The 23,605-nt window shown below is 36.1% G+C and overlaps 1 protein-coding gene across 1 annotated transcript; it reads left to right on the top strand.

Annotated features, from left to right (window-relative positions):
- Window positions 1-278: 278 nt before the first annotated feature.
- On the top strand, window positions 279-23,580 carry LOC116256367 (protein EXPORTIN 1A). Its single transcript, XM_031632724.2, has 32 exons — window positions 279-746; window positions 2,627-2,743; window positions 8,460-8,552; window positions 8,709-8,780; window positions 9,104-9,211; window positions 9,329-9,411; window positions 9,536-9,674; window positions 9,793-9,861; window positions 9,989-10,066; window positions 10,259-10,321; window positions 10,415-10,459; window positions 10,604-10,711; window positions 10,809-10,907; window positions 12,735-12,938; window positions 13,608-13,667; window positions 14,695-14,805; window positions 16,298-16,395; window positions 16,532-16,640; window positions 17,753-17,818; window positions 18,257-18,355; window positions 18,434-18,514; window positions 18,655-18,744; window positions 19,941-20,026; window positions 20,180-20,260; window positions 20,368-20,550; window positions 20,755-20,821; window positions 20,900-21,010; window positions 22,016-22,123; window positions 22,215-22,352; window positions 22,424-22,561; window positions 22,642-22,746; window positions 22,896-23,580. The coding sequence occupies exons 1-32, from the start codon at window positions 651-653 to the stop codon at window positions 23,016-23,018; spliced, it is 3,228 nt and encodes a 1,075-aa protein (XP_031488584.1). The 5' UTR covers window positions 279-650; the 3' UTR covers window positions 23,019-23,580.
- Window positions 23,581-23,605: the final 25 nt, after the last annotated feature.

Here is a 23,605-nt window from a genome sequence, read left to right as displayed (position 1 = left end):
AATGCAAGACACATGGTGTTCACGGGGACCCCAAAAACGTGGTGGTGTGTCCAGGAGTCGAGGATATGACCAACTTTCCCATAATTAATAGAGGCATGAACTTATAACTGGAGTCGAGCATATAACATGCTTGGCTCTCCTGCGCCCAATTAATGGAAGGATAAAGTAATAATCAGAAAATATAATCGGCAGCGCAAGTGAAGACCAAGGAGAGATGCCGTTTGTAGGAAAATATATATATTTAGAGGAGGAAAATAAGGCACTCTATAAGCCGTGGGCGTTCCTCGCTCGTAGGTGAAGGCGAAGGAAAGGCGAGAGAGGAAGAGGAGCCAGCCAGGGGAAACGGGGAAAAAGTGGAAAGGGAAAGGAAAAAAAGGAAGGGGAAAAACGAGAGAGAGAGAGAGGCGGGTTTCAAAGTCTACTGGAAGCGCGCTGCCTCCCCACTCTCGGTCTCAACGCGTAGCTTCCCCTCTTGGGAGAGAAATCTAGGGTTTGTGTTCTGCAGAGGTTGCAGAGAGACGATACTTTTTCTGTCTCACTCTCTGTGCGTGCCCCGTGCTACCTCATCTTCTGTTAGGGCACATCTCTCTCTCTCTTTCTTCCTGCCAACCCCTCTTCCTTCGGGGTTTGGAAGGACATCTCTCTCATTCATGGCGGAAAAGCTTAGAGACCTCAGTCAGCCCATCGACGTCCCACTCCTGGACGCCACAGTCGCTGCTTTCTATGGCACGGGATCTAAGGAGGAGGTACGCTCGCGTGTGTGTGTGCGTGTGTGTCTCTCTCTCTTCTCCCACTTATTCATCTGTTAATAATGATGGACACCGTCGCCTTTTCCTTTATCATCTTCATGGGGAAATTAGGGTTCTCTTGTTGCCATCAATGCTTCCTGGTTTTGTCGTCCATTACGGACTTCGCTGCATTGGTCTGGTGCGTCCTCGTTTGATTCCCATATTTGGTTTTTATGACTTGAGTGGTTGTTTGATTACGTGTCGGTCCTTCTCCTTGTGAATGGGATTGTTTTGTAGATTTTGGTGCTTGTCCCTTTCCCCTTTTAGAATGGTTTTCGTTCATTCTACTAGGGCCGCTTATGTTTAGTCATCAGCAATTGAAAGATTTTCATTTCTCAGCATCTAGTAGCTCGCTCCGTATGTTCATATTAATTGTTGTAGCATGACGAGGAAGGTGCGCATAATTGCGTGAAGGAAAAACAACCTCATTGAAAGAGGAAAACTAAGATCTTCTCAATTGAATAATCGAGAAAGTATTCCATACAACAATTGAATTCTCGTATACATGTCGCTGGAGTTCTGAGTAAGGAGGGAAAGCTTATCCCAGTTCATATGTCGTTCTATAAATAAAGAAGATAAACATTAATAGTTGAAGGAAAGTACCATATATTTGCATATATGGTTAGAAGTTTCAAAAAGGTTTCCTAGCCTGACAAATCACCAGTGCCTGGAGAAAAAGTCATATTCTCGATCAAAGACATTAGCGTATTTTTCAGGCCACAACCAGAAAAAGCATGACGGTACACGAATTTGTATAGTGATCCAAATGATTATTGGAAAATGGAGAATAATGAACATGATAATGTTGAAGTGTGAAAATTTTTTTGTAGTACCTTTCTGTGTATTTCTCCTACTTTATTCAAATAAACGAATGTCAATTCTGTAACTAATTTGATCCAAACATTTAGTGTTCCTTACCGTCCAGTTTGTTGAACAGCCAAAGTGCATGCTTTGTGATTCATAAACTAGCTGAAGGGACACGGTTCATTTTAACTATGGAAATGGAAAAGCTAAGGCACACAAGTAACAGTTTGTTTCTGTCTTGTCTTGTTTTGTTTGTTTATTTTCTTTTTCTTTTGCTGATTTTTGCATGTAAGTGTAAGGTTTATAACTCTTCCTATAACTGTATTGCTCTATGAAACTTGCCTTCATGTTATATGATTAACCCGCTTCTTAAGTTCTCTTCTATAAATGCTGCAAAGTAACTTTAAATGTAGGAAGAAAAATGGTTATAAGAAAAACTTTTAATATACTGAATTCACCAAGTTCCACATTTATAACAGATTTGACGAAGTTGCAACCAATAGTACTTGTAAAGTAAAACAGACTAAGGAAATTAATATGCAACAAGATACAGTTGGAGGGGAATAAATATAAGCCTCATATTCCTAATTCCAGGCATGCTGAGGCAACCTATTAGTGGGTTTGATTGGTTTAAAAGCAGGATATGCTGAAGATTAAGTGGTAGGGGGAAGGCTAGAAGGCATGATTTGTTGCAAGAATGGATGTGTTTAATGAAGCTGACAGCTGGAAAAGCTACATTCATCCTCTTGCATGGATAGTTAAGCATTAGAACTGCAAGCTCACTAATAGCACTGAAGCCATGCATATTCAGGCATATGATTTAGTCAAGTCACAATTGTACTTGGTTAGGTCAAGAGTTGTGATAGTTTGAATTTACATTTGATTTTGATAGGCAAATTTCTTGTTTGAATTGTTTCATTTTGTAGGAAGACTGAAACAACATGCAATTTTAATTTTGGCAAGGCAATTTCACGGTAGTTAATTCATTTAATGACTTTCTGCTATTGATGTTGGCTTTACTGGTTTTGTGGCAGAGAGCTGCAGCAGATCAGATACTGCGTGAGCTACAGAATAACCCTGATACATGGCTACAAGTTGTTCACATTCTTCAAAATTCACAAAATCTTAATACGAAGTTCTTTGCTCTTCAGGCAAGTTATATTCATGCAGTGTTTACTAGTATAACCTCATGAAAATGTTGAACTACTATTTTCATTAATTCCAGTTCTGTTTGTTTAAGCGAGTCCATTATGTATCTGAAGCAGGAATAGATGTGTTGTATTCATTTGTATATCTCGCATCCGAGGTGACTAGTTTTTTGATACGGAGGCTAATTCTGTTATAATATTTTAGATGTTTGCACTTGATTATTCAGTAATCTACCTATGATTAAACTACTTCCGCTTTACCCTAGATATTCATTTAGGTTATTATTTCAGGTTCTGTTGCATTTCTTTCCCTTATGAAAGATAATGGGTCTCTTTTAAAGAAGCACAATTCACAACCTCACCAACCCCTTGCTCCCTGTAAGTCTGAAAAATGGAAAAAGAAAATAAGAGGAGATTTGTTGGTATAATTATTGATTGTCTTATTTAAGTATGTCCATAGCATGTTCTTGTTAAGTTCATTCCTGTAATATCTTCTTTTACTTTTGCTCTTTTGGTTAAAAAAATTTCTTAAATTTCCTACTAAAAGCAATACGCGTATCCTAAGCCGTATCGGTCGGGCTTTAAGATACGCCGTATCGTAAAATATCGTAACGTATCGTAATCGTATCCTAAATTTTTTAAAAAAGTTAATAATAAATCAGAAAAAATTAAAAAAAATCGGAAAATTCATAAAAAAATCAGAAAAAAATTAAAAATAATAAATTCTTCACATAAAACATGTTTTAGATAATGATAGACTTATTATTGCTATAAACTTACGCGTTCATCATTCATAGACATCAAAATTCATAACAATATCATTCAACAGAGCATAAGCCATAAAGTTATAAAACATTCAAGTGTTCAACAACCATAGATTCACAAGTCTTAAGTCGTTCGATACATATAAAATGAAAGCACTCTTGACTTGACTCTCATTCATGATTCATCATCTTCGTCTTCATCTTCATCATCAAGAATTGGAAGATTCTCACCAACATATTCATAATCTTCATCATCTTGATGAAAATGGACGATCGCCCTCCTTGACGGCAGTATCCAAGCGTGAGAAATGAAGAACAGAAGGTTTCTTTCAAAAAGAAATCGAATAAGTAAGTCTTGGGCGGGTTTTTGCGAAATCAGCCCGTATCGTACAATACGGGGTATATCGCCCCATATCGTATGATACAGGTCGTGTGATACAGGAACGATACACCCCCTATTTACAATACGGGGGGTGTATCGTACCGTATTTTCAAAACGATACGGGCTCGTATCGTACGATACATACAACACTGACTAAAAGGAAAATCCATAAAAAAACAATGAAAAGTATACATGATAATGTCATTTGAAAGTACCGTTTCCTGTATATTTCTTGGAAATTTAGCTCTTAGTTGTTTTGGGTAACTATTTAAATTTTCAAAGGTATTTGTAATTTGTTGCTAATACGCTGACATTATGTTCATATTTGTGTATCTGAAATACTTTTTAAACAAATAAGAGAGAGACGTAAATGACACCAAATTGGAAGATAAATGCCCCAGTGTAGGGAAAAGTTATCGGTTTTTGAAAACCAATTTGCAAATGCTCTAAGAAAAATTCTCTCTAGAATAAAGATGCCACAGTACGAGTAGTGGTCCAGACATCATGGGATCAAAAACATCTCAATTTCATGATCGTGAAAATATGTTTCTCCAAACAATAAAAGGTGCTCGAGTTTGAGAACTGACAGACATATGCAAGCTCATGAATGAGATAATAAAAAAATGCCCCAGTTGGAGAACCGGGTGAATATCCTGAAAGTTGATAATTTTGAAAAAAAATGCAGGACTTATACGACATATTCATTGTGTAACAACAATGTGCAAAAGGGTTATTGGCATCTTTGCTGAATCAGTTTCTTCTTCTTTGAAAAAACATGTACGGGTATTATACGGCGAGGAATTTTTCGGGTATAATACAACAAAGTTGTATATCTCGGGAAAATCTTGGCAAATACATAACAAACAAAAGTTTATTGCCTTCATGGCTTTACAACACAAATGAAGTCATTCTTCACTTGGAAAATGAAAAAAATTCGTAGTCTTCATCCCAAGAAGTGGAGTCATCTTCTTCATTTCTTGTACGCCTTGAAGTTCTTTGTCTTTCACTTTCATCAATATTTTCCTCTTTTGAATCTGAAGACAAGTTCGTCGTCTCAGTATTTAAATTTTCTTCAGAAAATGGGTTCACATGTTCAATGTAGATAGGATTTGCATTGGACTTCTTCAATTCTAGGCCATGCTTTGCAAATGCATATTCATTCTAGCGAAGATTAAATTTGTTAATCTTGATGGTGCAAGATTGTTTCTTTTCTTCAGCATCAAATGCACTCAAATGCGCTGCATGGTTGCCTTCAAATTTTGAAAGCTACACTTTGAAGCACAAGAACAGAAGAACCAAACATCGCCCACCAAATCCCTAATATAATTAAAAAACGAAACAAAATTTAATAGTATAAGTGCACAACCAATAATCAATGTTGAAAACTTAAAAAGAAAAATTAATAAAATGAGACACGTACGTGGATGTGTAGTATGAATAACAGTCATGGCTGATCCCTCGCGAAACAATGTAGGATCTTTATTATGATATTCAACCAACTCATTAGCTATTTCAGAATAATCTTCAGGAGGAACAAGTTTTTTTGTCACTATGTCCAAACTCCAAACCCTCACGAACTTCTTCATCCATTTTTACCATTTTATTACAAAATAAATGAGGATTTTAAAAAGCAGCTGTAGCATGTATTGGGTTGTGCAAGTTACGATTCATCTCCTATCAATTATTTTCCAATATGGCATATGTTTTTCCAAGTTGTCCTTACTTGCAGTCTTTATAGCTTCTTTAGCTCTATCAAGTGTCTCATACAAATATCTCATAGTGGCTCCTTCTCCATCTACCATTTTCAATACATTCACCAATGGTTCAACAAACATGATTATTTCTTTTCCCATATTCCAAAAATCTTGATTTTGAATAAGATATGTAATCTCTCTTGGATGATCTTTTTCCATTTCTTCTTCTACAAGTCTCCAATCATTGGAGGCAACCATGAACCTCAAATTTTCTTCTTGTTTTAAAATAGAATGTAAACAAATGAAATGAGAAGCAATCCTTGTTGCACCTGACCTTTTCAACTCTTTTCCCTTTCTGTAAATTCTCATTATATCTAAAGCTTGCTGCTTATTGTATATGAATTTGACAATTTCTCTAGCTTTTGTCATGATAGATGCTACATTTTCTAAAGTATCAATATCTTCAAACATTAAATCAATGCAATGAGCAGCACATGATGTAGTAAAAATATTTGAATACCTTTCTTCAAGGATAAGTTTTGCCTTTTTGTAATTGCTTCCATTGTCTGTCACAATCTATATAACATTTTTTGTCCCTATTTCTTCAATAGCTGAAGATAAAAATTCAGTTATAAGTTCTGCTTTTTTAGGAACCCTTTCTACATGTTTTGCTTTCCAAAATATCATATCTGTTGGACAACTTACCTACAAACTTATGTATGATCTGCTTCTAATTGTATCTTTCCAAATATCTGACATAATAGTACACCCATATTGTGCCCATGTAGCTTTCGTTTCTTCAATATATGCTTCAACCTATTTCCTTGCATAATCTAGTAGCCTTCTTCTCGCTGTTGCACTACTTGGTGGGAAGTATGTTGGGCCATGTTGTGAAACAGCAACAACAAAATTATTAAAATCATTCGATCGAAGTAAGTTGAATGGTAGATTGTTCATAGCCATAGCTTTAAAAAGGAGCCTATCAATATCATCCTTTTCTTGTTTTTTGAACATGTTTGAAATTGTTTGATGTTGTCGTCCTCCTTTAGTCAATGATACAACTTTGCAATTACAATTACAAAGTATATATATCTAATTATCTATAAATCTGCAGCAGAAATCATGATACAACTTGCAAAAAAAAGATAAAGATGAATAAAACAGAGCTGAACACTGCACAATTCTTTTTTCTAGTTGTTACAGCCTGTTAATGCACGATTCTAAGTTTCTAACATAATAGCTTACGTCCCAACACCATTGATGTTTGACTAACCAACAAACAGATTATAAATTTATAACAAGCTAGCTTACGTCCCATAAAAAGAAGAGACGAACAGTTGATATTCAATTCCCATCGGCCTTCGGCCGTTAGCCTCCAGCGACTCCCCTCTCTGCTCGACTCCCGTCAGCCATCGGCGACTCCCTTCGACCCATCTCAGCATTCGTCTGTCCATCGACCCCTCTCAGTGTTCGACCCGTCCAGCGACTCCCCTCTCAACTTCAAAGTCCACTTTCAAGTTTCATCCGAACGGGAAAAGGAGAATGAGGATTTCGATTTTAACCTAAGCCTTCTTTTTTCTACCTAAAACTAAAAGTACATTTTTGCCATTAAAAGGGACGATCAAGTTTAAAATAAACCAACTTTTTTTCAATATTACATGCGGTGCCATTATTTTAAAAACACATCTCGCGCTTTAAAAAAAAATTGTGCGATAGTTTAAAAAACATAAAAAAACGGGTATAATACGTGTTTTTTATTTTTTGAAATGTAAAAAAAAAGTGTCTTATTGCTGTTTAATTCGCCAGACTGCTTTTGGTATTATACATGTTTTTTTTTAATTAATACTCGTTTTCTGTGATAATGGTTAAAACATTGCTGGTATTGAGTAAATCTTTTCAAGCTATAATAGTTTGTCTTGACTCTCTCATAGTAAGACCATATAATTCATATTAAGGTATCTGAGCAATGATGAACCTGACATGGATTTTGTCATCCATTTGGTAGTGGTTGGCGAGTTACCTGTTAAGCTCAGATGGTGTATAGGCACCCAACTTGGGAAGTATGCCAAAATTTAGGTATCGGTTTAACAATCGTTCAGTTTTGAATTGAAAATTTGGAAAAGCAGCATGCGTTTAGGCATTACTTATTTAAGCACATTGGGTGCCTAGGCACCACAATCGAGCTTGTATCAATGTTGTGCTTATTGCAGTTTCACTTTCACATGCTCATCTTATGTCAAAAACTATTTTACCATGTAGCCTGTTTCTCTACCCTGTTTTTTTAGCTTGAGTAATTTACTGGTGAAGAAAAAATGTTTTTCAAAAAATTTGCTTATATTATTTAGAGGGGAGGTAAATGCATCAAACTGCTTGTAGTTGGCCCTGGTCATGAAAAAGATTCTTGATTGTCACATATTCTTGAAGCACAACTTGGCTTGACTTATTTGAGATGGTTAATCTACAAAAAAATGTTTATGTGTGCATATTGCTTTCTGTAGACACACGTGTATAGCATGTAAGTATATAACAGTATATATTGGACATTTTGATATACCTGTGATTTTAAATTTTACAAAACAATTAGAAAAAAATATTTCCAGTAGGCTAGGTTTAAATTTGGCTTGTAAGATTTTGAGTTTGGTTTGTCTTGTTTTGTAATTTGTTCATGAACCACTTCGTGGATGGGTTTATATCCTTACTGAATGAGATTGAACAAGGTTGTTTGCTTTTTCAGCCTGTTTACTAAATCATTTGCAGTAATTTACTTTGCCTGCTATTTTATTTTGTTTGTAAGAATATTTCAGGCGGAGCTTAACTTTCTTAGTGCTTGTTGCCTTGTCAAGTGTCTGAATTTGGAAAATCTCCTCCTTCATATGCAGGTCCTGGAGGGTGTCATCAAGTATCGGTGGAATGCATTACCTGTTGAGCAACGAGATGGGATAAAAAATTACATATCAGATCTTATTGTGCAAGTATAGATCCAAATAATGATATATATATATATATATATATATATATATATATATAAATATTGCTGATCCTCTTATGATGCCAAATAGTTTATTACATTAATGATTAATTTCTTGACTTGATTGATCGATTTTTTTTGTTGTTATATGTTAAAATAGCTTTCGAGCAATGAGATCTCTTTTAGGCGGGAAAGGCTTTATGTCAATAAACTTAATATTATACTTGTTCAGGTAAGATTCTATAATCTCTCTAGTTTGTATTATAGTTTTTAATATGTGTGTGTATATGTGTCCATTCATAGAGAAATCCAATCGTCAAAATCAGCATCTTTCTTTTGGAATTTTCTTCATTAAATTGATTAGAGTTTTTGTTGACTAAAGCACAATACACATATAGCAGAAAAAGAAAAGAACTGGCGACTTAGATGTTGTTCTCAGATAATATGAATCTTTTTCGTGCTATGCATTTTTTGATTCTGCAAAATTTGCAAATACTAGCTTCTTCAGTTGGCACTGTAGTGATTTCAGTTTTGAGATTGTTTGTACCATGGCAGGTCTTGAAGCATGAATGGCCTGCTAGGTGGCCTTCATTTATCTCTGATCTTGTTTCAGCTGCAAAGAGTAGTGAAACAATATGTGAGAATTGCATGGCTATTTTAAAGGTGATGCCTTGCGGTTTCTGAAAAAGTTCCTGATTTTGCTTGGTTCTTTTGTAAGGGAAATGTCAAGAAGAATTTAACAGTTAACTGATGTTTTGTCTAACACATACCATGTGTCAGCTTCTGAGTGAGGAGGTCTTTGATTTCTCAAGAGGAGAGATGACACAGCAAAAAATCAAAGAATTAAAACAATCACTGAACAGGTAACATCAAATGAAGTACTTAACAGAATTATTTTCTATGAGGTTTTATACCTTTAAATATATTGTGGATACTTCTCTGGGAGCGTAATCTGAACCTCTGTAATGTGTATTAACCTTGTAACAGTGAGTTTAAACTTATTCATGAGCTATGCTTATACGTGCTGTCTGTGTCTCAAAGAACGGAACTTATAAGGGCAACACTTGCAACACTTCATGCATTCTTGTCATGGATCCCTCTGGGATATATTTTCGAGTCTCCACTGGTTAGTCACTTTGCAGCTTCAAGAGTGATTCAATATTGTTTCAAATATTTTAAATGTTTCAGAAATTACTTTTAAAGTTAAACTTATTTGACCTTTTATATTCTTTCATGGAGATTAGCTGGAAACACTTTTGAAATTCTTCCCAGTTGCATCTTACAGAAACTTAACACTACAATGTTTGACGGAGGTATGCTAATGTTAAATCCATAGGATGTAAATACAGCTTTCATTTTTATCTTTTGAGTATAAAAAATCATTTAAGCTCATTCAAACAACTTATGAGTTTCCTTTTGTTTTGTTGCATTTTTCTCTAGGTGGCTGCCCTTCAATTTGGAGATTTCTATGATAGTCAGTATATCACCATGTATACAGTTTTTATGGTTCAGTTACAGGTACAACACAGTTTCTCTGCATGGTTGTCTACTGTCCCAAGGGAATTATTGTGTATATCTATGTACATCAAATTTGTGTCTGTTTCTTATGTGGTAGTCGATTCAGATTACCATGTCCATTCTGGAAATATTTTAATCTCTAAATAAACTTTCCATTTGCTTTGATGTTCCAATTTGTGTTTCCATGTGCAGATAATTCTTCCACCAGGGACCAATATACCTGAAGCATACAATAATGGTTCCAGTGAGGAGCAGGTAATCTTTGCTGATGCCACTAGATCTCTCTGGGGTTTGATTGTTTCTGATGTTACAGTCTCTTATACATCCATAATTTTTGTTCCTATGCAGGCATTTATTCAGAATCTAGCTCTTTTCTTCACTTCTTTTTTCAAGGCAAGCTCTTTATTGAGATCTGTTCAGTTGCTGATATTGTTTGCTTGGAACTGCATGAACAACGTGCAATTGGACTGCTATATTTTGCATCATCTGTAAATTCGTGTGATTTTACACCATCTGAAAAGAAAAAGCTTTGTGCAGTCTCGCATTCAAATTCTTGAGACCACTTCTGAGAACCGAGCTGCTCTTCTCATGGGTCTGGAGTACTTAATTGGAATCTCTTATGTTGACGACACAGAGGTTTTCAAGGTATGGATTATCTGTTCAAACTTCAAACCTATGTTTTGTTAATATTTTTTTTTCTTGAGCATGATATGCTTATCAATTTCTTGATATGTATATGAAGGTTTGCCTAGACTACTGGAATTCATTGGTTTTGGAGCTTTTTGAAGCACATCATAGTGTAGATAATCCTTCAAGTTCTGCAAGCATGATGGGGCTTCAGGTAATCTTGCAGTGTGCTACGTTTCTATTATCAAATATACATTTTTCTTTTTCTTTTGAATATCACTATATCAGGTTCATTATGGTGATTTGTTGTATTTTGTGCACCATGTTTCTATAGTTAAATGCCATCTGTTTTTTTTTTCTTTTCTTTTCTTTTTTCCTTTCAAATTCCACTATGTAATCAAATGTCTTGTGGTGGTTCTGCACTCTTTCTTTTTTCCTTTCAAATTTCTGGTTTGTTATGGTGATTTATTGGATTTTGTGCTTTCTGAGCTGCTCATACGTTCCCTCCTTTCGAGTGCATAGGTTTGGAAGAAAACATTAGTCTGTCCCAATTTAAACGTCTCGTGGGATTAGGTATTATCATTTTGGGGGGCTCTAACTTACAGAAGAAAAATGTGGATGCTGGCGACAAGTATTACAGGCATCTATGCCTCTATTATAGATTTTCATCCTTGTCTGACTCAAAGAATATGGGGGTTACCATTCAAATAATGTTTCAATATATTGCACTCATATAGTGTTTGTAGATTGATGAGAAAATGTAATATTGCACTTTATTGCACTCATATAATGGTACTTCCCATGTACTTCATGCATTGTGGTACTCTAAACTTTGGAGACTTATTCATATGAATTGTTCTTTGTGCCAACATAAAGTGGTTGGGGAGGGAGGTCTGTCCTGTACTGGAACATGGAGGAATGACTTTCATTCATCTAGCAGTTGCCAATGAGGTTGAAAAACCACCAACTAGTCTGTCCGAGTCCGGGGCCTAGTTGGGCGTGCTGTACATTTCCTTTTAGATTTAATCTTCCCACTTAAATTTCAGTTTAGCATTGCTGACATTATGTGCAGTGAGTGAACCATGTATGTTTGTCTCGTAGTGATCTTTTATCATTTCAAACCTTTTACTTTTAGACACTCTTGTTGATTTTGTTTGTGTCATCCAACTAGTCTTTTAGGGCCTTGACTGAGGGCATCTGACTTCTGTGACAACTTAGCTTGTGAATCCAAGTTGATGGTAAAAAGAACATTTTTTTATTCATTTATATAGGTGTATGTGTGTTGCTTTTATTTTTTTATACGAATTCTTGAAATATTCTCATTTTGAAAATATTTCTGGGGGAATAATCTTCCACAAAAATAGTTGAGATGATGCATTGCAGCAAGCGTGAAACTATCTATACTTTGAGTGGGCTGGAAAATCCTTGAGGCTTTAACAAGTGCCAGGCCGCGGCCAATATGTGACCATTGATGGAGCGGTTTCTCTTAGCCTAGCAAACAAGTGAATAAACAAGGGAAAACAAACACTATATATTCGAAGATGAGGGAAATATTTAAACCATTATTCGAAAAAAACACGTATAAAACGTGGAAAACAAGTCAGCCGTATAAACGTGAAAGAAACACGTTTTTTTAAATAAACGCCACAAAATAAAAAATGGGTATAATATGGGTATAAAACACGTTTTTTTTTAAATGCCAAAAAATAAAAAACGGGTATAATATGGGTATAATACGCATTTTTTCATGTTTTTTTTTATTTTTTTATAATTTTCAAGATTTATTAAATGTTTTAAATTTTTTAAAAATTCACCGAGATTTTCCCGAGATATACAACTTTGCCGTATTATACCCCAAAAATTTTTTGCCGTATAATACCTGTACACGTTTTTTGTGACAATTATATGCACTATTATTTGTGAATTTACTTGAAAGGAAATGAGTCTCATTGGATTGCCTCGCAGTTCTCTCATAACCGTAGAAATGTGCATTTTTTTTTGTTATTATATGTGCAGAATTTCATCATGTTATGTACTGCAGGTCCCTTCATATACCGGTATGGTTGATGGTCTTGGTTCGCAACTCTTACAGAGACGTCAGTTGTATTCTGCTCCAATGTCGAAACTGAGAATGCTTATGATTTGCCGTATGGCCAAGCCTGAAGAAGTTCTAATTGTAGAGGATGAAAATGGAAATATTGTCCGTGAAACTATGAAAGACAATGATGTCCTTGTTCAGTACAAGGTTGGTGTTCAGTTCAATATCATGAGAGTGCGATTTTTTGTTTTGCAACGACCTGACCCACACTAGGCTCGAGCCTTAGGTTTGATGGATCCCAATCCGCCCCCTAACAGTTTTGGTTTCAGCCCGAAAAAGGCTAGGAACCCAGACAACCAATCACTTTTAACGACTCCCTTTGTAGCCCCTTGAAGATCTCTCACAATCTTCAATACGAGACTAAACTTTTGAGGTGTCACAATCTACCCTCCTTAAGGCACACGCGCCCATGTGTGTGTGGCCCCAGATCTGTGTTGAACCATGCTCTGATACAACTGTAACCACCCGACTCACACTAGGCTTGAGCCCTTGGTTTGATGGAACCCAATTCGCCTCTTAACACTTTCGGTTCCAGCCCGAAAAAGCTAGGAACCAGGACAACCAACCACTTTTAACAACCCATTTTATGATCCCTTGAAGATATCTCACAATCTTCAATACGAGACTAAACTTTTGAGGTGTTACATTTTTAATGCCGATTTTATGTGTTAAAAATGTTCCATTCTCATAGTTTTTCAGATTTTATCTTCTTATCCTGCTTTCATTTCTGCATCAAGCCATCAACTGTGCTAGGTTCAAGGGGATGCATTTTGTATAATATCTATTGGTCTTTGCTAATAATTTTGTAGTTTGCAGATTATGAGAGAGACACTTATCTACTTGTCTCATCTGGATCACGAAGATACGGAGCAGCAGGTTTTTCTCCCCCATGCAGAGTTTTTTTCTTTCTTTTACATGAAGCAACTCATTTTCTTAAAGAAGTGTTACAACTACATCTTTGCTGTAATGCCATGTGGACTTTGGGTAGCATTCTTAATTTTTTTACTGGTACCTTAGTGTTTTACTGGATTTACATTAGATCTTCTATTGTTTACTTGATTTACATTAGATTTACTACTGCTATGGTTATCTAGGCTTCAATTTTTTGGACTTGAACTTATTTCAGACCACAAAGACCTCCTTGTTGTTTTCACATTACAAAATAAAGGCATTGGAAGTCACATGTGTAGCAGCAATTGATCTTCTTGGCAAAGTTCCTTGACCATCTCAATCATAGAAGTCACTTTATTGTCACACTTCGTAGTTTGTACTTATCTTAATGCATGTTATTTTCTGCTGTCAGGCTATTTGGTCTTATAATTCTATTTCTCAAATGAATCATGAATCTGGATTTATTCTGTTATTTGGTCTTATAATTCTATTTCTCAAATGAATCATGAACCTGGATTTATCCTGTTAACCTTTATTTGGTTCTTGAATATGTAACATAACCTTTTGATTATGGCACACAATATTTAGCAGACATCATGCTATGTGAACCAATGTTTGGTTCTTCAACAACTTTATTTCATTGAATAGGAAAAGGATTTTATCTTTTTATGAGGTGTAAATATACAATCTTCGCATTTCCAAATAACAAAATAATTACATGACTTCAAATAATCAGCAAAATGATGCCATATACCTCAAAAGATTTGCAGTGGCTTTTTGGAGTCCCACCTGCCACTGGAACCCGTATGTATGGCAGAATTCAACTATCATCACTTCAACTTTTATATGTTCTTTATAGTAACATTGGCATTTCCATGTTCCACAAGGTAGACTTTTATCATGTTTCTGGTTCACACATTCTTGTAGATTATGCGTTCATGATTTCAGATTGATTACTAGTTGGTTAAAAATCCACCTATTTTTTATCTTTGCATCTTCTTTTAAAATGCAGATGTTGAAGAAGCTAACCAAACAATTGAATGGAGAAGAATGGACTTGGAATAACTTAAATACCCTCTGTTGGGCCATTGGGTCAATATCTGGGTCTATGATGGAGGACCAGGTATTTTTGCAATTCTGGTATATGTGGATGTTGAGATCAAATGATGTCCTGTACTCGTGAGTCATGATTGCTCTACTGAAGAAATTTTATACAAGCAGAGTGCACTAAGTGGTTAAGGGAATTTTTATGCTAATAGAAAAACTGGATAGTTTCTTGTGCTTGTGCACAGGGATGCATGTGTGTGTGTACCTTATGCACATCCCTCTGAAAAGGGGTTTAGGGAGGAAGGTGTTTTGGTGACAATGGGTCTATTATATGTAGATGTGATTATTTTTGTGCATATTAGGTTCTTGGGAAAAAATCTAATGGTAGGTGTTTTTTGTTTGATCAGGTCTATTATATGTATCTCTTATTATTTTCTTGTGAAACTACATTCTTGAAGTTGAACTCATTCAATTTCAGTGCATTTAGAGCCATTGGTTTTTCACCTCATCAAAAAGTGAATAGGCATAAAAATGCCTAATTTGGCAAGGAAAAAAAGATAAAGCGGAATATATAATAGAAGCAAAACCGATAATACAATAAAACAGATTATATAATAAACTAGAAGTTGAAAACATATAATATTGTCTGCTAAAACAGGTTGTCGGGCTTACAGCAAGCGGATTAAAATTAGAAATGGGGAACAGCTCGTAAGACATATCAGTTTGATTAAAGCAGATAGAACAATTAAAACATGTTATTCAATAAAACAGATTATTATTATCTATAAGAAATAATAAACAGATCAGGGCATAATTTGGTTGTGTGTGCATATTAAAAAGTTCAGATTGACGACAGCCATATTATTGCGTGCCCGGAAAAAGAAAAATAAATCAGGATGGAGGAACTAAGAGAAACGGAGATTACCAAAGTCGAAAGAATCCCTTTTTGTGCGTATATGCATAGTGAATGTGAAAAAAAACCCTTGGATGGAGGTGGACTCCAAGTCTAGAAATGGATAGATTCCGCATTGGGTGCCTTTTGTCCAGAACCGCATCCGTGTCTGCACCCGTGTTCGGTCGTGTCGAGAGGGGTGTGCTGCCCACTTTGAGGTGTTCATGTTACGTAGGATTTGTGTTATCTGCTTACTTAGTAATTCATGATATACACTTCTAATTGTTTTAAATCGTCAGAAACACCGTGTTTCATGTGAGGTCTATGGAAAATGGATCCTATGGGACTCATGCCTGTCTTCCTGCTCCTTTGGTATTTTCACCTTTTTTTCTAGTTATTTTGTCAATTCTGTTTCAGGCGGATAAGCATATTGGATAGTTGGGAATATATGATGGGAACTTATTAGATGATGTGTGCTTTGCTTAAAGCAAAAAGAGTCTAGATACCATTGCTGGTGGCTAGACAGCAATTTTAACTTTATTCTGTTCAATTGCTCCATTTTACTTAGTATTTTGCACTCTTTTGATCCTGATCTTACTCTTGCTCTTATTTCCTTTGTCTAAAAAGGGTCATGACCACCTCTTGCTGTTAGTGATGTTATTTCAATCTTATGCAGGAAAACAGATTTCTGGTTATGGTCATTCGCGATTTACTGAACCTGTGTGAGCTTACAAAAGGGAAGGATAACAAGGCTGTGATAGCAAGCAACATCATGTGAGTCTCTTTGGTATCTTCATCTTTTCATTGTTTTATTCTTCTATACAAGTTCATGTCTCTTATGCCTGTCTGTTCTGTCTTTTGTGTACCTTTGAAATACACTTGCATGGTCATTCTTATTCTCCTTTTGCAGGTACGTGGTTGGTCAATACCCACGATTCTTGAGGGCTCACTGGAAATTTCTGAAGACTGTTGTGAATAAGTTGTTTGAGTTTATGCATGAAACGCATCCTGGAGTTCAGGTTCGCTTTGTTTTATTTTTCTTTCCCTCTCCTCTCCATCCCCACCCCAAAACTCAACTCCCAAAAATGGAAAGAAAAAAAAATAGAGAATTTCTGCTGGGATCATGTTGACATTGAAATATAACAGCTACACAGTGGGATACCAGTGATTGAAGCTCCATCATTATAGCCAACATCCTGAATTAGTCTTGCCACATGAGGGGCTCAGGAAGGTGACCCCGCTTCTAAAAGCTGAGGAAAAACCTTTTTATCTAAGATAATGATGATGATAAGTTCATAAGATATCAGTATCCTAGCACAATAGTGATTACATTAACATTTTAAATGAATACTCTCTCATATTGGAACCTCATAAACATTTTGTCCCGATAGAATTTTAAGTGCCATTTTAGCAGAAGGGAAAAGAATTTTCTATTCCTGTCTCACTATTTCTTGTTGTGTTTGCATATTGCTATACATTTGAACAAATAAAATATTGGTAGCTTACTTGTAAAGTCGTATTTTTAACTATCTTGTTTAATTGAGTTTTGTCTACTTGACTGACTTGATTGTGTGTGTATTTTAGCTAGCTTCTCTACTTTCTCCTTTTTTTTAATGCTAGAATGTGCATTTATTTTATTTTTCTGATTAATGTGTGTTTGACTACACTGCACGATCCAGAAAGAATTTGGATTTGTTGGGCTAGATCTGGTTGTGTTCTATAGGTGTGTGTTAAACCTGTGATCTCATTACTTGTGTCAATAAGAAATAATTGTCATATCATGTCACTCTATTTAATTGATCCACTCTGTGTATCATATGAGTGGGAGGTTTATTCTGAATGTTCTGCTTTTACACATGAGTGGGAGGTTTATTCTGAAGGTTCTGCTTTCTAGGTTTCCCAGTATAGTAGGCCATATGGCTGCCTTTGGTTTCATGAATTTAGGTTATTTTTAGAATGGATTGCTTTTGGTTTCATTGCTTTAAACACATTAAACTCTCGAGTACCTTGTTTGCATGTTCTTGTTGCTGGTTCATGTCATGGCAAAGGAGGTCCATATCTGTCATTAAAAGGTTGTCTCTGCTATGTTCTTGCGTGCTTATGATGGCAATTCAATCTTTAAACTGTTCAGGATATGGCATGTGATACATTCTTGAAGATTGTTCAGAAGTGCAAGAGGAAGTTTGTGATTGTGCAGGTAAGAAGAATGCCTTGATTTATTCATTGGAATAGGGTTGGTCTTTGTTATGTTATTAGGCAGAATATGAAGCTCTTCTCAGCAGATGGTTAGATTGTTCTGCTAGATGGTATTACTTCTTTGATTCTCCTATGGTTAAAACCATTCTTTGTTACTGCCACGGTTACATAGATCATCATGTGTATTTCTACATGTAATAAACCATATAGTGAAATTAGGAGTACAGTGTGGTGTTACATAAAATACTTTTGTAAACAAATCCCCAGACACATGGTGTTCCACACGTGGATGACCTTGGCTGTACATGCCACCAAATAAAACTGTTTTTTTTTTTTTTCAGTACTTTATATTTTGACATGATAATCATATTGCAACAACTTAGCTGACTATTTAAGAGTTTGATGTTTTGAAAAATGCCTTCTTATCCTGCTGTTCCAGGTTGGAGAAAGTGAGCCATTTGTATCTGAGCTTTTAACAGGTCTTTCAACTACTATTATGGATCTTGAGCCCCACCAAATTCATACATTCTATGAGTCGGTATATTAAGAAACACTTATCTAAATTATTTTTCATAGTAGTGTAAGAATAAGTCAGATAATGCTTTGCACTTAACAGGTTGGTCATATGATTCAAGCAGAATCTGATCCTCAGAAGAGAGATGAATATCTGCAGAGGTTAATGCAGTTCCCTAACCAGGTGCTGTCAAATTGCTTTAGTTTTTCAGCCAGATGTTCTTCCAAGTTGTGCTGCATTCATATTTGCCCGAGGTTTAATGGTCCATGGCAATCCTTTTTTCTTACTTGGATTCCATAACTGGTTGGTTGATTATGTCACAGCGGTGGGCAGAGATAATTGGCCAAGCACGCCAAAGTGTTGATTTTTTGAAAGATCAGACTGTTATTAGAACCGTACTTGACATACTGCAGGTGATTTCATGTCCCCACGACTATCTATGGTGTGAAGCACATTTAGCTAAATAAGTCTTTTTGTTATATATGGAAACTCATGTGAATTGTGCATATGGCTGTCCAAATTTGTGTTATTGTGTATTTAGAAGTTGTGATCTTTATTATTGCTTGATGAATAACTGGAAGGAGATACAAGCACGTTGGAGATTACTAGCACCAGTATCCAGTAATCCGCAGTAATCATTTGCATTTTTTGAGTTGTGGCTAGATGAGGAAAGTTCCTCTTACCAACATTAAGCTGGTGAAATTCATGGAACTTTTTCTTGCATCTGAATAATGTAATGCTTGAAAGATGTCCTCTGAATGGCCCCCTTGAGCTACTGATTTTTTTTCAGGATTGTCATACACATCAAAATAGCCTTACTGGGGCTGGTGCTCTATGGTTGTTTTTTGCTGATTGGGATATCGCTTGGGAGCAGGCAATGTGAAGGGATTAGATGATTGTGTTGTGTATTGGAATCACTTGAGATTAGGCAACAAAAGGGTTCAATTCATTGTGGACCTTATTGTAGAGTTTGTGACACCTTCACTTGGTTCAGTGGTTACTGTCAACGGTGCCTGTTTATAAGTCTCAAAAAATGAGATTTTTTGAATAGTTATTGTCATTTTTCTAAAAAACAAATAACTATTTTGTAGGAGAACCTAAGGCAAACGTTGGAAATCTTTTAGTGGAAATGGGACTTCCTTCTGCCATTTGATAGTATGGACTATTCAGGTTATACTAGTATAGAATGTACAACCAAGCATTATATGCTATAATACTTTGGAGAATCTTGGTATAGAAGTGATGAAGTTATGCTTGAATGTTGGGAGTAAAATTTCTGGACTGTGGCCGTGCTAAAAAGGTGTTCAGAATACTATTATCAATCTTATCTATTCGTAATTGATTTTTGATGAAGTGTGTTTCCAATAATCAGAACTAAAACCGTTTGCTTCATATTTCCATGCATCTATACAGTCGATGGAATTTCATCTATTGCAAAAGTTGATAATTCTTCGGCTCTTGCTTTGAGGATAATCATCTGCAAAAAATGCTTAGTCCAAATTTTGTTTTCTTGCTTGACTATCAAGAGAGGTGGTTTTTATCCCTGTGATTTGCTTTCTACTTGTTTATAGGGGTTTTGATCTTTCAGTTGTTTGGATTTGTTTGACAGACAAACACCAGTGTTGCTAGTTCGTTGGGGACATATTTTTTATCTCAAATATCATTGATATTTTTGGATATGCTTAATGTGTACAGGTATTCCTCTACTTCTTCAGTATTTTGTTTTCTGGTGTTGTTGATCTGAAATGTTGACAGCTACTGGAAAAGTGGTTGACAAACACCTTAGAGTTGCAATAAAGGAAAATGTTGCAATTTTTTGTCATTAAATGTTTCTATGCTTCAAAATAGGATGTACAGTGAACTCATCTCAAGCAGCATAGCTGAAGGAGGTCCATATGCATCAAGAACATCCTATGTGAAACTTCTGAGGTGACACGAATTGGATAGTTTTAAACAGAAATCTTCTTCAATTTCTATTTTCTTCTTCAAAATTGCTTTGTGGTGTTTTAACCAACGATCTATGTTTACTAAAACAGATCAGTTAAGAGAGAGACATTGAAGCTGATTGAAACTTTTGTAGACAAAGCAGAAGATCAGTCTCAGATAGGAAAACAGTTTGTGCCACCAATGATGGACCCTGTTCTTGGTGATTATGCTAGGAATTTGCCAGATGCTCGAGAAGCAGAAGTTCTATCAGTTTTTGCTACCATAATAAACAAGTATTTCCCATTTCCTGTGTATACTGTCTTGGATTTCTTTCTTTTAGCAGTTCTAAGTTTCTAACATGGAGCAAGTTGTTGGCCACAATGATTACTTTCTGCTTACTTCAGTAGCACTTTTGTTTGTCTCATATACTTGCAGGCATTTACTTTGAAGTTTGAACCATCATCATCTCCTTGTTCATGAACTTTTCCATGTTATAGGTACAAAAGTGTCATGACAGAGGATGTTCCTCGCATATTTGAAGCTGTTTTTGAGTGCACGCTTGAGGTAACCTCAAGTCCATCTTTCATTTTCTCCTGTTGCTTGTCTTATAAATCTTATCTACATTGCCCTTGTATTCTGCAGATGATTACCAAGAACTTTGAAGATTATCCCGAGCATAGGCTGAAGTTTTTCTCATTGTTACGTGCTATTGCTACTCATTGTTTTAATGCTCTCATTCACCTATCAAGTCAGGTGTGTTTCACAGTTTTGACATATGTACATGTGTGTGCACATGTATGGCCTTTTCTATTTTGGCCCAATTCTTTGCACTGGATATGTTTCTTCTTTTGCCCATCTGTTGGAATGAACTAGTAAGTTCAGTTTGTTGTGGGTCAAATGAAAGTTCAGACCTGCAATTATAATGGAGACAGCTTGGTGGGTGTTTCCATTTAGGGAATTTACCCTTGTGATGTGCCCTTTGGCGGATGAAAGAGGCTTATACTTTTGCTTTTCTTTTGTTGGATGCTTGTGCTGCTTTATGCCTTTATCAAAACACTGTTTTTATGGTAGTTAAATACTAAATAGTATTGTACAACATAGATGTACATTGTATATGTCACTATTTTTGTTGAGTGACATATTACATACCATTCCATCTGTAATAATTGTCTATTTGTAGACTCCCGTGTCTATGTACTGTGGCATTCATTTCCTAAAGTTCTTGCTTATTTGCATGAACTTTTATCAGCACTTACACATGCTTTACATTGCTTCCTAAAGAGTTTCCCTGTTTAGATTGCTTTTTGCTTTCTGAGTCATCTGGATCTGAAATGACAAGTTCACAACTTCAGTTCCAATCCTTGTGCTGCCTCCACTTTACATTCTTTGTCGTGAGTGACCTTCCATAAGTTCACTTACAGCGCCCTTATTCCACTTTGCAAAAGGAGGAAGGGACAGGGCTTATACTGAGATGGGGTGTCTGGCCTGTGGGTTGATTAGGCCTTCTTTAGCCTTTTACTCTTTGATTATTTGATACTGAAGGATTTGGTCTGGCAGGTCTTTCTCATGTTGTGTGGACCTGGGACACCAGCACTTAATGGATCATTTTCTCTGTTTCCTTCATTTTGCATCTTATATGTTTTCCATGAATCTTCAGAATCTTAGGGTCTTGCTTATCTCCTCTCTGTTCTTTTCTGGTACTTGTCTCCATGTATTTGGTGTTGACATTTTTTTACTAATAAAATTTTATGCTTGCAGCAATTGAAGCTTGTAATGGATTCAATAAACTGGGCATTTCGGCATACTGAAAGAAATATTGCTGAGACTGGTCTCAACCTGTTATTGGAAATGCTGAAAAACTTTCAGGTTTGGTTTTTCATGAATTTAAACGTCCATGTCCTGGCATTCTTAATGACATTTTTCTACGCATTATTTTCTTTTTCCAACTTTTCTGCAGTCCTCGGAGTTCTGCAATCAGTTTCACAAAGCCTATTTTCTGACAATTGTGCAAGAGATATTTGCTGTCCTGACTGATACATTTCACAAGCCTGGTTTCAAGCTGCATGTTTTGGTTTTGCAGCATTTGTTCTCACTGGTGTGCCCTTTTCCATCTCTATTTCTTAATTCCTTGTAAGATGCAACTTATTTACCATTATGAGCTTGCAGGTTGATTCCGGTTCATTGACAGAGCCACTGTGGGATGTAACTGCTGTTCCTTATACTTATCCAAACAATACATTTTTTGTCCGTGACTACACCATAAAACTGCTTGGGACATCTTTCCCAAACATGACAACAGTAGAGGTTTGGAAGCTTCAAATTGTCTTTCAACATACTGAATTTGCATGTTATGCCAACAATTAAGGTTATTATTTTCTTCTTAGATAACGCGCTTTGTTGATGGACTTTTTGAATCGAGGAATGACCTTCCAACCTTCAAAAACCATATTCGTGATTTCCTTGTTCAATCCAAAGAATTTTCTGCTCAGGTATGACCATTAGCCAACTTTATTTCTTCAACTACACAGGTGGTTGCAATGATACGCAGCATGGAAAAATATATTTTATTCAAAAATAGAGCTGAGAAATAAAAATGCCTGTGATGTCGCCTTCTATTTTTTATTTACTCAACTTTCAGGATAACAAGGACCTCTATGCTGAAGAAGCAGCTGCTCAGAGAGAGAGGGACCGGCAACGGATGCTTTCAATTCCAGGTCTCATTGCCCCTAGTGAGCTCCAAGATGAGATGGTGGATTCATAGCTGTTGGACTGATGCTCAGCCAATTAGTGTTCTTTCACCATTTATTCCAAGAAGCCTTGTTGATAATTGCCAGGTTTGATTCGATGACCAGTCCTAAACCGTATCAAGCAAATGCTTTTTTGAGTGTAATGTTGATATGCTCCTGGACAAGAGCTGTCTGTGGACTACTGATGATGCTTGCAGGATGGTGGTGATGGTGGTGTTAGTTGAGGTAGCGATGGCTCTCTGGTTACGCTGGTAACATTTTGAGTGGTGTTTACCAAAGTCCAGTTGGCGTTTATGCTCGAACTGGCTGCGGGTGTTGTGCTTCCAGACTAGATGTTGCCTGTAACTTTCAAGTGTTTGCAGAAATAGTTGTTTCTGCCAAAGCCCTTTTTGTATTCTTAGATGCTTTATGGTTCTCCTATTTTCTTGTTATTTGTTCGGTGCAGTGTTGGTGGTGAGAAGTACTCTTGTAATTGAGCTTTGCAGGGTGGATCTTAGATGTGTTGATGGATGGGAACCTAGATAACATTGAAAAGAATGAACAAAATCAATAGTTTCATTTATTCTACTGATTTTATCCATTGCTGTTGATGGACTACAAC

This window comes from Nymphaea colorata, chromosome 1 (genome assembly GCF_008831285.2).
Source record: "Nymphaea colorata isolate Beijing-Zhang1983 chromosome 1, ASM883128v2, whole genome shotgun sequence".
In the NCBI taxonomy this organism is placed as follows: domain Eukaryota; kingdom Viridiplantae; phylum Streptophyta; class Magnoliopsida; order Nymphaeales; family Nymphaeaceae; genus Nymphaea; species Nymphaea colorata.
Note: the sequence above shows the minus strand (reverse complement) of the source record. Positions and strands in the feature narration are given on the sequence as shown.